The sequence below is a fragment of the Cynocephalus volans genome, chromosome 1, assembly GCF_027409185.1.
Source record: "Cynocephalus volans isolate mCynVol1 chromosome 1, mCynVol1.pri, whole genome shotgun sequence".
Taxonomy (NCBI): Eukaryota; Metazoa; Chordata; class Mammalia; order Dermoptera; family Cynocephalidae; genus Cynocephalus; species Cynocephalus volans.
Window position 1 is genome coordinate 280352484 of NC_084460.1, and position 15860 is coordinate 280368343.

The 15860-nt window shown below is 39.7% G+C and overlaps 1 protein-coding gene across 3 annotated transcripts in view; it reads left to right on the plus strand.

Moving 5' to 3' along the window:
• SMARCAL1 (SWI/SNF related, matrix associated, actin dependent regulator of chromatin, subfamily a like 1) overlaps positions 1-15860 on the plus strand; it is a 61115-nt gene that overhangs the window by 31128 nt on the left and 14127 nt on the right. For 2 of the 3 annotated variants that reach the window (XM_063095223.1, XM_063095230.1), the window contains 3 exons: positions 7073-7213; positions 10274-10492; positions 15163-15233. In XM_063095223.1, the coding sequence (XP_062951293.1) occupies positions 7073-7213; positions 10274-10492; positions 15163-15233 (431 nt within the window). The remainder of the gene's footprint in view (positions 1-7072; positions 7214-10273; positions 10493-15162; positions 15234-15860) is intronic. The other variant, XM_063095238.1, reaches the window with a different exon arrangement.

A 15860-nucleotide genomic window follows, 5' to 3' on the forward strand; every position in this document is an offset into this window, starting at 1 on the left:
AGCTTTTAGTGCTTAAAAGAAGCTTTAACTTTCTCTTAACTAGAGAAAACAAGTATGCTAAATGTTGGTGAAGCTTAGTGTTGGAAAATTAGCTGAATTTTACCATTTCTTTGCAAAACATACATAAGTGTCTATTCATTTCGAGTTTTTACTTTTTTAGGAATAACAGGTAGTATGATACATCCTCCAAGGCAGGATTATATCATATGCTCCAGACCTAAAAATGAACGTCCTTTACTTAAAAAGCTTGATCCTCTGCTAATATTACCTATAAATATTTATATATTGTTAGCCGTTTATGGACACACTTAAACGAAATGTTTTTCCTAGGGTGGTGACCCTTCTTTTGGGTGACTTTAATATATTTTTAGAAAAATTTTAATAGGCTTTGGTGCTGTGATTCCGATATTATGGCCGTAACTAAAATTAAATCTGTATCCCTGATTATTTAGACAAAGGAAATTGCACAATAGATAGATTATATCATTAAAGTTATAATACGAAAGCTTTTTAGCACCTGCCGTGTTAATGTAGTCATTGCCTGGTCAGGCCAAGGTGAACTATATTGGTTTCTGAAATATGTGCTTCTGAGCCAGACCTTTGGAAGCAGCATATATGTCTTTAATATCTTGGGTATATTTCAAAGTGTCACGTTTAAAACAAACCTTTTAACTTCTAACTAGTATATATATAACATTTGCTATAGAACTTGGATGAATTAATATTTTAAAGTAGGAATCGTGAACATGGCCTGCTGTTTATGAGGTGTCTTGAAGCCACTCTCTTCTGTAACATGGACTTCACATAATGCTGAACTGTGGCAGAATTGGGGTGAAGTAGTGGAGTGGGGCATTTTATGCTGTTCTGTTAACCAAACCTTTCATTTCTCTCTGCTATACTTTCATCTAGATCAGAGTTTCTCAGCCTTGATACTATTTGACATTTGGGGCTGGAAGATTCTTTGATGTGGGGTGCTGTTCTGTGCATTGTAAGATATTTGGCAGCATCCCTGACCTCAACCCACTAGATGCCAGTAGTAACCTCCCCAGGGTGATAACCAAAATTGTCTCTAGCTGTTACCAAATGTCCCTCGGGCAATGAGGGGGAGACAAATCACTCCCCTACCCACATTGAGAACCACTGATGTAAATACTCTAAGGAAATGAATCTAAATGTTTTTGAAATAAGATATTTGGGAGGAAGTAAAGCATGTCTTTGAAAAGCCACATGAGGGCCTAATTTAATGCCACTAGATTGGTCCTCTAATATGTACATCTCCTATAATTATATTCTGATAATTAATATCACAAGGTATTTTTAGCAAATGTACTTAATGAAGTAGATTGTATTGCACAGTCTGTGAGATAGCAGGGCTAGATCATGTCCAGAAAATGTGAGTTTTGTAAACGGCAACAGCAGTCATTATATGGAGGACATGTTGTTAGGTTGTAAGAAATAGGTGTCATTGTCTCAGAGAAATGTGACATCTTTTTTCCCCCGCAACACTATTTGCCTGGACTAGTGATACTAAGCAAGGTAGTTCTATTTTTACATATAAATGTATGAAAGTAGGCAAGACAGGAAGCTATAAAGAACAAAGTTAAAATCAGCTTTAATTCCTCCAACAGAGAAAACCACTGTTAATTTTTATAACATGTCTGTTGTAGGGCAAGATCATCTTTTTTTTTTTTTTTTTTAAAGATGACCGGTAAGGGGATCTTAACCCTTGACTTGGTGTTGTCAGCACCACATTCTCCCAAGTGAGCTAACCAGCCATCCCTATATAGGGATCTGAACCTGTGGCCTTGGTGTTATCAGCACCACAGTCTCCCAAGTGAGTCACGGGCCGGCCCCAAGATCATCATTTTTAAGGACTGTGGAGCATTCTGTTGTATGGGAACAGCCCGTCATTTAACCCTTATGTCAGACACTCAGTTCTTTCCCTTTTATTCTGCAAGTGAACATCATCCATATATATGGACTTTGCACACTTATACTGTTAGGACAAGTCCCTGCAATCACAGTTGCTGGGTCAGTTTCCATTTTACCTTTTGGTAAAGGCCTGTGAAGCCCAGTCTGGGCAGGTGTAACAGTCTCCATTCCCATTCAGTCCGTACCAGAGGCTCTTTTTCTCCACATGACTCCAACGCTGAGGATTATCAGTGCTCATTTGAACAATGAGGTATGTGTTTGGGTTTTTTGGTTTGTTTAGCTTAGTTGTATGTTGTTTGCGTTGATTTTTTTATTGTTAAACTGGTATAATAACAAAATAAAAATTTTTTAAACAGAAAAGGCCCCCAGAATTCCACCATCCTTTTCTAATAAATAACTGTTTCTCTTTTTCTATGAACAGAGTACTTTTTATATCTCTGTTGATTGGCTAGATGAAATATTGGCTAAAATGTATGAGCTTTTTTCATTTTTATAAAAGTAGTTTAAATAGATGATAGATTCAGATGGTTCAAAAGAGTGGACAGTGAAGAATAAGTCTTTCTGCCACCTCTGGATCCCCAGGTCCTTGGTCTCTCTCCCTAAAGGCAGCCATAGTTAAAAGATTTTCAGGTTCGTGTCTGTAAAATAGCCTACAGCCACATAGGTATGAATGTGTGTGTTTCTTTTCACCCTCTGTACCGTGTTCTATATCCACTGTTTTACAACTACCTTTTTTCTTTTAATAACGTATCTTGAGAATCATTCCTCGTCATTCCAAATGACTACCTCATTCTTACAAATGCTGTTCTGTTGTATAAATTTACAAAAATATGTATCATCTTTTCCCTTTCAGCAGATTTGTAACCTGGCTTTGGCTGTTACATATTACGCTGCAGTGACACCTTTTCATATGATGCAGAAATGGGGAGTAGAAAACTCAGTCCCTCTGTGTCTGAAGGAGATGGCTTTTTGCCTCTCTCAGGCTGGAGGGGAGAGTAGTGTCATCTGGTGGGTTCTGTTTCCTCCTCTGGTGTGACGAAGTTACAGGAGAAGTCCCCTGTGGTCCATCCGTTCTGGTTTATTTCCTTAATTTTATTACAGAATCAGAATTAAAAAGGACATTATTGGAGTCTGATACTTAAGTTAAAATAGTCTATCTTTTCCAGAGCAAAAAAATCCACCTTAGTATTTAATTTTAGTATGTGTGCTACATTAATAATACTTAGACACAAGTGTTTTGCGTGCCTTAAAGCTCAGAATAGAATAACTTTAATCAGCTGTAATTATACCACTTGATGTATTCTCATTGTAACATTTTGGTATTTTTGAATCAATACACTTGTAGTCACAGTCTTTTTTCTGTCTGTTCTTACCCAAGAACTGCCTTATATGTGGCATCAGAATTTCATTGATATCAGGGCAGCAATACTAGCTCAGCTTGAAAGCATTCTTGTTATCATGCAAATCAGTTTAGTAAGGTCAGCACTGTTTAGACTTGCAATTGGAACTTTGTCTTTTTTTTGGAACACAGGCTAAAATTGAGAAGGAACCATTTATAAGAAATATGCTAACCTAACCAGAGATTTGTAAAGGCCATCTTGCTAGGTATCACTGAGTGGTAGGTGGTCTTGTGCTGATACTTGGGGCAGCCTCTGGTCAACAGTGGCCATAACTATGTCCACTGTTAGGGCTTGGTTTGGTCTTGTTTGTCATGGGGAGCACTACTCAAGAGCAGAGCAAAGAATGGAACCTCAGTCTTCTTCCCAAACTCTAATGACTGGATTTCTCCTGAATATTGAGCTTTTCTTCTTGTGCTCAGGCTTTAGATGTACCTACAGGTGGTGACTCTTTCATTGCTTCTTGGGCATTGGCTGTGATCTTGCACTTGTTCTTGGTCTGTGTACGTTTGGTCACTCGTCCTCAGCTATGCTTGCCACTGTCCCTTGCTTTTGTTTATTCTATAGCGACTTCTGAACTAATTAAAGCATAGATTCAACGTCCCTGCCGTGTCAGCGTTAATGAGTGTTGGGACATTTGGGTGGTGTGGACTTGATCTTCTCTTTGATGTTACCTGTCTTCTCCGTGTCCTGTTTCTAGGTTGAATATATTGTGTAAACTTTATTTAGAGTACTGTCAGGACTTATACTAGGTGGAAGAATGAGACTAAGCTTTGAGGAGTGTGGGTTTTTTTCCTAGTTTGGGGTCCTGGTGAAATATGTTATAGCCAGTCAGAATAATTCAGCAAAGCAAGTTACTAGCTCAGGAAAAACCAAATAGAGAGAGAGATAGCAGAAAGTGATGAAGAATTTCTGGATTGCTTCTTGTATGAACTTAAAACAAGTTCAGTTCTTTTCTCTACAGTAGAATGTCCTCTTGGCTCCTGTTTTAAAATCTCTGTGTAAATTATCTACTTTGAATTACTATATTGGATTCTCCTTGGCAAATTATATATACCAACTTGTCCTGCCATCAACCTATTCTACAGGGTTTTCCTACCCCCAACCAACGAGGAAACTAAGCCAATCTTTGAAGGTCATCTGCCACCCAACAGTGTCATGTGAATCACATATTTCCAGCGCCAAAGAAAAATTACTTTTTTACATTGCTCCATCGTAGGTTTCATGGGTGCCGCTTTCTTTCCTTCGCCAGGGGAGTTAACTATAAAGTGTCCAATTTAGTGTTGATTGATGTCGTTTTATGCATTTATATTTTCCTAGATTGGAAGTTCTCAGAGGTGGAGGGTGACACTTAAATCATTTGCAGCTGGGCAAGGATTAAAGGCCTTCAAGATGACAGTGATGATAGTACAAATATGTTGGGGCTGAGCAGGGAATAGCCTAAATCATTCCATAGCAGAGGAGATGCCGTTCTAGTTTCTTTTCAAAGCTGGCCTTTTTCTTTTTCCATAATGCTGCTTCTGCTGTTATTTAACACCCACAGATGTCTGTTTGCAGAGCTACCTTCACTCTCTAGTCTGGGAAGTGCAGGGAGAACTGACTCAGTATTAACTACATCCTATAAATATCTGTATTAGTCCATTTGTTGCTTATAACAAAATACCTGAAACTGGGTGATTTATAAAGAAAAATGAAATTTATTGCTGACAGTTTCTGAGGCTGAGAAATCCAAAGTCCATCTGGTGGTGGCAACAGTGGCCCAGGAGTCTCATATTGCAAGATGGTGGAAGAAGAGCGAGCAGAGAGAAAGATACTCTCTTCTTTTAAAGCTCTCAGAACTACACCCTTGACCACTGTTTTTAATCCATTCACTACAGCACAGCGCTACAATCTAATCACCTCTTCAAGGCCCCACCTTTCAATTACCATAATAGGATTTCCCACCCTCTTAGCATTCACAGTGCAGGCCAAGTTTCTAATACATACAACTTGGGGGATACAATTCAAGCTTCAGGGAGTTTTGGAGGGACATAATTCAATCTACCACAACATCTGACAGAAGACCCTGGTGTTCATTTCCATCACCTGATCCATGAGCTGTTTGTGCTCAGGCTCCACGCCCAGGCAAGCACAGCAACGATGTGGGGAATAGGTTTAGGATGATGGACTGATATCCTCTTGCTGATAAGACTTTTCATTTTTCCGCTTTCATTGAAATGGTCTTAAGCCAAGGCAAGAGATGCTACAAACATCATTCAAGAGCTTATTGTTATTTTAATGAGTCTGCATTAAACCGTGGAGGAAATTAGAAAGCCTAGGTAATTGAACTGTGGAAAATTACAGCTGGAGAAATTCATAGCTCTCCCATCATAATGGAATTAGATATTGGCAGTTGCTGAAAGGGCAAAAGTGCATTTTAAGAATTGTATGTATCATATGTTTATAAAGAATCATTTTTCTTTCCACTGTTGCACCTTTATTTATTTATTTTTATGAGGCAGTGTGTCGATTCGAAAACCTAATTTGCTCCCATAGGTGATTTACTGCATACGATTGCCTTATATTACTGCCATTAACTCAAGGTTACGGTGGTTAACAAGCTGTTTCTAGACAACTGAGTTCCACAGTAGGGTCCTTTCCCAGAACTGAAATGAATTTTACCTCCAGTAAAGTATCTCCTTTTTAATTCTCACCCTCTTTCCCATCTTAATAATAGAGATAGGATATTTGGGTCTGATCCCCTTGGGTCAGGTTGGTGTCAGGGTAGTAATGAACCTGGACTTTGTCATTGGAATTGACCAATTATTTATTTCCATCTTGCCCACTGCTGAGCAGACCACTTCAGACCTGGACTGAATTTAGGGTAAATGGATCCAGGTCCTGCCCTATAAAGTCCTTGTTAACTGCAAAATGAGTCAGGGATCTCTAGGCTCGAAGCATTGTGAAGCTGCGTTAGTGAAGGCCTTATTTTTTCTTTAAAGAAAATCAAATGGAGGCTTATGCATCGGCAGTCCCTGACAATTCCTCCTGGGAAATGTGAGCGGGCTGGTCCCGAGTGTCATTATCTGATAGTAAGTTCAGCTTGAACATCAGAAGTCCATTCTGGAGGAAGTTGAGACCTGTTAAATGCCTCCCTCACTTCCTGTTCCAATCCTGGATTTTGAGTTTACTCCCCGTTCCCTAGGACGCTAACCAGCTTCCTTCTCAATTTTTTGGCATACAGTGAACATTTATTAATTACTTTTTGTCAGGTACTATACTACAGAAAATAAAGGTGAACACAGCCTAGATCTTCATCTCAAGAAGCTTGTGGTCTAGTGAGGAAGACAGAAAAGACAGAATTCAGTGTAATGTGTTAAGAGAGCAGCAGAGGGTGTAGGAAAGACGTCAAGTAAAGGAGATGACATGGAACCACTTGCATCGGCCATGCCGTTAGGTTCCTGTGCTAGGAAGTATATTTTTCTCTGGTGCCTTTGCTTAGAGATCCCAGGTGGTCAGCCACGCAGAGTTCTGGAGTGAGGCTGATCTTTAGCATGTTCAGAATCCAGATCTACCCTTTGTTCTGAGATGATTAAACTTGAGAACTGCCAGCCTGGGAAGTGAAAGGTAGTCGCGCTGGATTCCAGGGGATTTGGATTTTGCTCTTCCTGGGGGTATCCAGCTCCTATCTCATGGGGGCACTTTGAATACTCCCTATGTGCTCTTCCCTGTGTTCAGAACACCTTTGGCTGTTTGTCCTCTAGGTCGCCAAGAGGGTGATCTTGCTGTCAGGCACGCCAGCCATGTCCCGGCCTGCGGAGCTCTACACACAGATCATCGCAGTCAAGCCAACTTTCTTCCCTCAGTTTCATGCCTTTGGACTTCGCTACTGTGATGCTAAGCGGGTATTTATTCTCTCTTCCCTTCCTAGTCTATCCATCCCTCAGCCTGATTTTGACACTTATCTTTCTGTTGCTTATTTTTGGCCATGCTAAGAGCACTGGCTAGGGAACTGGACCAAGACTTTAGTTCTTTGCTGTCTTTAGCTCTGACCTTGGAGAGTTCTCAAGGGTAAGATGAAAATGATCCCTCCTAGTTTTAATGTTTGTGTTGATTACAGGCCAGTGTTTTTCAGTCCAGGGACTAGTGGCTAATGCGTAGGTGTGTGGAGCTCAGAGAGCTGGCAGCTCTTGCCCGAGGTGACAGCTCCTGCACAGGGCACAGTGCTGGAGCTATAGAAGGAATGTCCATGTCAGGTGCCAGCCCATGGGAAGGGCACTAAGGCAAGCTAGAGGTGAAGTGAGGCAGAGGGAGGGGAGTGGATGAAGAGGGTGAGGGTTTCTGGGTATGGGAGGGGTATAAAGTAAAGCAAAAAATTCCTCTCTGCAAGAAAGACAAGGGAGAGCCTTTGAAGAGGTAGAATGGGAAGCCTAGTCCCGAGTTGCCTAGAGTGGGCTCAAATACACGGGGCCCCTATTTGTAAGGAAGACACTGACACTGGAGAAATGGCTACAGCTCTCTCTACAATCCCTCCATGAGGGAAAAGACTTGCTATGTAAATTCATGATGCAAATAAGATTGTCTGCCTTATTTTCTAAGTGCTTTCTAAAAAAGAAAACTTTTCAAGTACTTTAGAAATAGCCACTTACATTCAAAGCACTTATAATTTTTAGTGCTTAGCAAAGTTAATTGCATATCATTTTTAGCTGCTTATTGAGGCAAGCAGTTTCCCAATTATTAACTGTATTTAAAAGCCATATACTTTAAGCAAATGTGTAATTCACTTTCCCTGTGGATCAATCCAGACTAGATTGATCGTATATGGTTTTCATGGTTCTTTAAAACTCTTTCTCTGTGATTTGCACCTCTGTCCTGTTTGCAAATGATCCACTTTCTGAAAAGAATCTGCTCTTCCTTAATTGTCTGGGTCCATGGAGTAGTAATGCTCGGCTAGTGATGGAAGGGGCTGAAGACAGAATTCGCCACCTTTACTCCCACACTGTCCCTTCTGGTGTTCCCAGTCTCAGCCATTGTCTCCCCAGTAGCCTCTCATGCCAGAAACCAAAGTGTCACCCTGGGAGTCTCCTTTTTCCCTCCTTCTTGCTAATGCCCCAGTCCCACCTCAATAAACAAACATAAACTGTGCATTCCTCATCTTCACATCCTTCCTTCCACCTACCCCAGAGCCTGTACATGGGAGGTTTTCAATAGACACTTATTAGATTGTGAGTATTTTAAAGTCCAATTTAAAATCTTTGGCATTGCTGAGTTTTAACCAGCAAGATTAAGAGCTGACCGTATTAGAATTTAGGAGCATGATGTTGAAATTAATTATGATATCCATTTGTTCCCAGCATGGTTTTTACTTATTGCAGCCCATAGGTCAGGGCTGCTTTTATTTTTGGCCAGCTTCATGCATTAAGAGAAGCCACTGAAGAGAGAGTCTCATACTGAGCTCATTTGCAACCCCAGTGCTATTTGAAGGCATTTGCTACGAACTTCCTGTTGATTTCAGGGATTTTTTTTTTTTTTTTTTTTTTAATTTTATTTTCTCGATATACATTGTGGCTGATTATTGCTCCCCATCACCAAAACCTCCCTCCCTTCTCCCTCCCCCCCTCCCCCCCAACAATGTCCTTTCTGTTTGCTTGTCGTATCAACTTCAAGTAATTGTGGTTGTTATATCTTCTTCCCCCCGCCGGTTTTGTGTGTGTGTGTGTGTGTGTGTGTGAATTTATATATTAATTTTTAGCTCCCACCAATAAGTGAGAACATGTGGTATTTCTCTTTCTGTGCCTGACTTGTTTCACTTAATATAATTCTCTCGAGGTCCATCCATGTTGTTGCAAATGGCAGTATTTCATTCGTTTTTATAGCTGAGTAGTATTCCATTGTGTAGATGTACCACATTTTCCGTATCCACTCATCTGATGATGGACATTTGGGCTGGTTCCAAGGGATTTTTTTTTTTTTTAAAGAAACAGCTTTTGATCATTTTATTTCTACACCTTTGACCTTCTCTTCCTGTTCTCAATTCAGCAAAGGTTAGGTTTATAGGACACCTGCCCTGTCTAGGCCCTCTGGTCCTCTAAAATGAACAAGCCTCACCTCACCCTCAGGTGGCTCAGAGCCCAGGAGAGGGTGAAGCGGGAGGAGAGACAGGTAGCTGCAAACACAAAGCAGCAGGCACACCGGCTCCCTGATTTTCTACAAGACTGTGGAAATTAGTCTTATTTCCAGGAAGATTGTTGCTGAAGGACAGGGAGTCTATTTTAATTGGTAACACCTTCTCTTGCTGTGTGACAAAGCATAGCCTCTGTGAGCTACTGCGGGGAGGGGCATCATTTTGAAGAAGGACTTCCCAGGCACTCTAGACACCACCTCAGGTTTCAGCCAGGCTGGCAAAAGCCCGTGTTCTGGGCTCCTGCTGCCAACCGGACCACCATAACAACAAGAGCGTTGTAGTTTTTACTACACTGTACTTGGTTGTGTTGGTCTAATCCATATGGAGGAACCACAGTTTTTAAAATCCCTGTAAATCTCATCAAATAAAGATGTTACTAAAATTATTTATTACATTGTGCAACGGACTCTAAGATAAGCCCTAGTGAAGATTTATTTCCGTATTTAGTATACAGGAATAGTCTCACATGCTGAGTTTTTGGTTCTTTTTTTAATAAAATGGGCACCGAATCACTTGACTTATAGCATTTGCTGCTAGAAAGTTTAGTGCCAAATTGTAGAATGCCATGATACGTGTTTTTTGTTCACCTCTTTTCTGACTTTCTTTTTTTCCCTCTCCTTTCTGTGTCTCATCTGGGGTTTATTTATCCTTGTAAAGTTACTTGAAGTTCTCTGAGCAAAGCCAGGGTGGCTGTGAGAAGAGAAGCCTGCCTGCAGCTCACGGCCACCTTGGATGTGGCCCTGCGAGAGGTCTAATGGGGCTGTGTCTCGTTTCTCTGCAGCAGCCTTGGGGATGGGATTACTCAGGCTCCTCCAATCTGGGAGAGCTGAAGCTCCTGCTGGAGGAGGCAGTCATGCTGCGACGCCTCAAATCTGACGTCCTTTCCCAGCTGCCGGCCAAGCAGCGCAAGATGGTGGTGGTTGCCCCAGGACGGATCAATGCCAAGGCCAGAGCTGCCCTGGACGCCGCAGCCAAGGAAATGACTACCAAGGACAAAAGTGTGAGTCCGGGGCCAGAGATGGGGATTTGGAAACAGGCGTGTCCACAGGTGTTCCTTCCTACATGGGGCCTTGCGGAAACAACCCAGAGTACTCTGAGCATGCTTTGCCATAACCTCTTTCCTCTTCCCTGGACAAGAGTAGTGAGCCCGTTTTATTTCTCAGCCTACCTAGTATGTTTCGAAAATCTCTTATTAATCCACAGTTTTCACTTGTCTAGATTGTTATTGACAGATGGCCATAAAAATAACCCAGGGCAATGGCAGAATGGTGATATATATTCTGAATCCCTCAAAGAAAGTTGAAATTATGTTTAGTGTATTTTGAGAATGCCTTAGTCTAGTAACAGTTGTTAAAAAAAATTAGTCCTATATATATTTGATACATATATTAGCCCTCTAGCCCTACCATGTCATTTGCATTAGTCAAGATTGAAATTTGTATAGTTTTCAAACCCTCTTAACCTTTTGAATTCTTATTATAGCTATTCGTGGTCAGCTGGAAGTTGGCATCCCCATTTTACGGAGAGGGAAGCTGAGATTGCAGTTTTTCTAGAGTCTCATGGCTACTCCATGGCAGAGCTGAGGCAAGAACCAAGGCTCTTGGCCTTATAGTTTAAGGTTCTTTCCACTACAGTGGTTTTATCTTTTCAAAACACTTTTATTTCTTGCCTCTCTCTAGTTTCATACTGTGCCAAGTGCAATAAAGTAATCTACACGAGCTCCATTTCCATCCTTTTGGGATAAAGCCTTCTAATTTTCATTGCCAAGAAAATAACAGTCATTTATATTTTTTGACATTATCATAAAGCATTATCTGGGTTTGATATTACCCCATATAAAGAAACTTAGATATAGATGAGATCTCAGCCTCATTTGTTTTTGTAATCCCAGAGGGAGATTACAAAACAGATAAGAATGACAAGAGACAGTATGCATGATGTTTTTAATGTTATTTTACCACGTGATGAGCAAGACTAGCTGGTAACTTTTAAGAAACAGGGTAAGATAGAGGATGCACTGGTAAATTGTTGAGCTGTATTTAATTTTTGCTATATAATATGTAACAATCTGGATGGTCTGGAGGAAATGAACAGGTATAATCTCTTTGACGAAAGTTCAACAACATTGATGTGGATGCATGGACCAGTGTTCTCAAATTATATCTTAGTGGAACCATGAGCAGAACGAGGATACTCTGTTGCTAAAATCAACCTTGGTGGTCATTGAATAAAAATTCAATGAGTGAAAATGTTTTGTCAATTTTAAGTTTTTTCTTATCACTTTTTCTTAAAACTTTAATATCTGCTGACTTTTATCTGCTAGTGAATGTCACCAGATAAAAAAAACCAATGAACAAGTCCAGCAAATATTAGTGGGAAAAAAATTCAGACATGCGATATTTTTAGATGCAGAGAGCTGAATATTTATAAAATGCTGGTTTTTTGCTAGTAAAGTTGTTTCTCGTATGTGTGAGCTGGAAGTTAGTTTATCAGTATTTCGTGGGATGCTCCAGATAACACCCTCGCCTGTACCTGGTCTACCTCCTGAACCAATCTGAAATCAGCCAGTGTAGACAACTGAAAAAGCCATTTGTGGGCATGTGAATTGAGGAGGGAAGTCACATTTACTGGCCAAGAGGCAACCGTGAATTGTGTACTGTGGCCAAAAAGAAAAAGGAAGAAAGAAATAGAAGGAGCAAGAATTTTGTTCTTAGTGCAGAAAAGTGTGAAAGCATTTTTTAAACTTCTACCAACTTGCACAGTTCTTCAACTTAGGTGAGTGCCTCTTTCCAGAGAAAATTTTAGATGTATCCTAAAAGTTTGATTTCTGAGTTTATTGAAATTTTTAGGAAATTGATTAGGATGAGCCATAGAAATTAGGAATGTTGAGTATTTTATAACTTTAGGTAGCTAAAATCCCTTAAATTTTTAAGGATATTTTGGTATTTTCTTATCTAGAGGGAGCCACGACCTGCTTTGATGATCGAAAAGTACATAAGGGTAGTGCCAGTTGCCCAGAGTCCTACCTGTTGTGTGATTATCCTCTTTGCTTCCTAAATACCCCAGAGTCTTACTGTTTGGTAGATTATGATGATGAAGCCTAAGTTGCAGTGAAATTCTTCAGGAATCCAGCTGAGAAAGAGCTCAGAGCTCTTCTCAGTCCCACACTTGAGAGTTGCTTTCTGCTGCCTTGGAGTCCTAGGAAAATTAAGAGTTTATCTCTGAAAGATAGAAATTGAGTTGATACAGATTACCTTTGGTGTGATGCCAAAGCCAGATACTAGATCTTTTAGATAATAAGATAATAAGGCCTTGAGAACTTGGTGCCCTTTTGTGTTCTTTAATGTAAATTCATTTTTGTAATGGAAAATCCAAGTAGAAAATGAATATTTCACGTGCTTTGTGCTCTGGACCATGAAGACCTTTCTACTTCTAAAGCCATTTGGTGCATATATTACACCTTGGATCTCATCAGGAGCATTGTTCTAACTTACTTCAGGAAGGGGAGCCAGCATCAACTGGGGGTCAGACTGGATGACCATTGACATCCATTCCAAACATGATCGGCTCTGAAATCCTGAGTTGAAAGTTAAAATGGAGAATTATGTTTTCATGGTTTTAGTCAAATAAAGAGGCCTTATGAATCTGTAGGACGCCCCACACCCCCCCACACACACTCTCTCTCTCTCTCTCTCTCTCTCTCTCTCTCTCTCTCGCGCGCGCGCGCGCGCGCACGCTTTTGTGGTTACTTTTTAGCCCCAAGTTTCCTTGTAATTTTGCACATTGTGGTGGTTCCAGGCAAGCACTGCCGCCTGTCAAGAATTGATTCTCTCTTTGTTCTTTCACACCTTTCCATCTGGAGGAATACTTTTTTTAAAAAGCTTTAAATCACGGAAGCAAAGTGAAGCAGCTAGTTTATAAAATAGAATGTATAATGAAAGCTTTTTCTCATGTTTCAGCTGAAATAATAGATATCTCTTCACAGGCTAAGAAAAGCTGACTGTAATCATCTTTTGTCTAAAGCCATTTTTTGATCAGCAAGACCAGGAGCAGAAAAATGGGACAAGTCCATGCAGACTTCCTGGTGACAATATCAGTTCACTTTTCTGCCGTTTGACAATCCATTCAAATTTCCAACATAGAAAAATAAAATTTAAAACTCCAGTGGATCTAATTTAATAAAAGTCTAGGAGACAGGAACAAAGGATGCCGGTTATTTAAAATTTCCTGGCCTGTAGCTGGTGAAAGAAGTAAGATCATTAATAGATAGTATTATGTCTACCCAGTTTGGGGAGGTTTTTTCCTTAGATGAAACTATGAATTTCTCCCATATTAAAAATACAGCAGATGTCTATTGTATAACATCTGAAAAATAAGAAAAGTACTTATAATAAGTAACGCTAATTGAACACTTGCTACTTACCGGGCATGGTGCTTTATGTGTGTATTCGGTCATTTCATTCTCACCATCAAGGTCCAAGCCCAGATGTTTGAGCTTCAGCACTTGTAAGTGCTACAAATTCTGGTTCTGCCATTTAGTGGCAGTGGGACAAGTAAGATTTCTTTACTTTTTTTTGCCTCACTTTCTTCACCTATACAATGGTGATAATAGTACTTTCCTTATGGAAATTATTCATATATAATAATTGTTCATTATTAAATGAGTTAATGTATATATAGTTCTGAAACCACTGCCTGGCCCATAATAAATGGACTATGAGTGTTAGTTGTTATTTTTATTACTATACTGTAGAAAAGAATCATCTTTTCCTCACATAATTTTAGCATATATCATTTGGGTATTTTTCTGTAATATTTATGTATGTTTATTTTGCTTTAAAATATATTTTATATGTCTCTATATAAATATATATTTATATAAAAAATAGTATATATTATGTATGTAATAAGAAATATTTTTTTTTAAAGCAAAATTGGGACTATATAGATATAAATCGAGTGGGGAAGAAAAGAGTTTACAAATGTATAATGAGGACTTTTTCATGTTAAATGTTCTTTGAAAACAGTATTAGATAAGAAAGAAAGAAAAGAAAAATGAAAAGAAAAGCACAGTATTTAGATACTGCATAGTTTTCTCACATGGCCATATTATAATTTTTCCAATTATTTTTAGTTGGACCTTTAAGTTATTTTCAATTGCTCACTATTCTGAATAATACTACATAGGAAAAGTAGCTTATATATGAACTTGTATACATCTGATTATATCATGAGAATGAATTTTAAGGAGTAAGTTGCTTGAATATAGGGTTTGGGTGTATCTTAAAGGCTTTTGCAACCAGTTTCCACATTATTCCTGAAAGGGTTAGCCCAGGGTCAACAGGCGTGCTTGGCCAAAGCTGCATTTCAGTTGATCACAGGGGTTTGGAATGTATGGGGAGGCCGTGCTAGAAGTGCCTCCTCATTGATTCTTGCAACAGTTCTCGGAGAGTGTCAGAGCAGCTGTAGTTCTGTCTCTGAGAAAGGTTCCTATGACTTGGCCAAAGCAAATGAGTGGGTTAGTGTCAACCCCGGGGTCTCCTGATTCTGATAATTGGTGGTTAAGATTTCTATCTTTCAGAGATAAACTCGCTGTAGCGATAATTAGGTCAGCTTATCCCAGAGTTCTCAGAGTGGGAGACTTTAATCTCCTGACTTCTCTTTCAACAGAAAAGGCAGCAGAAAGAAGCCCTCATTGTCTTCTTCAACAGAACAGCTGAAGCCAAAATCCCATCTGCCATGTAAGTGATCACCAAGTGTAAACCTCTCTTGCACTCATTTTAAAAAACAAACAAAAACCAATCATTACCTTAGTCTGCCAGAATGACTTTACTGCTGTCTAAGGAATGATCAGAGATAAGAACTCTAGCTGCCTTGGAAATAAACTTTAGGGCACTGTGGCTTCATCACCCACAAGGTGTAAGTTGGTCTGTAACTGGAGCCACTACCAGGATGGTCTTGGCATTCCTAAGACAGTGCATCTTAACCCAAGGGGGCTGGAGCTTCTGCTACTTAAAAGGAGGATGGGGTTGACCCAAACACTACTGGGAAGAGTTTTCCTCTTGCTGTGTGAACTGTGTTCTCTTGCCTTTAGGGAAACAATTAGAGGGAGAAGCTACTGTATGGAGTTACTCTGGTCTTCTCCAAAGACATGAAATTTCAGCCATTATTTACCTAAATAAAAAGATGAATGTCAAAATTTGTTCAAAAGATAGAGGCATGTGGCCATTGTCAAATTAGTTTTCTTTCTACCTGATAAACTAAATCTGACATAATAATTTCTATTCTTAGAATTATTCACTGACTTTAAGAAAGGCAGACAATTGAGATTTTTTTTTAAAGGAAAAAAAAGCCCACTCATGTTCAAA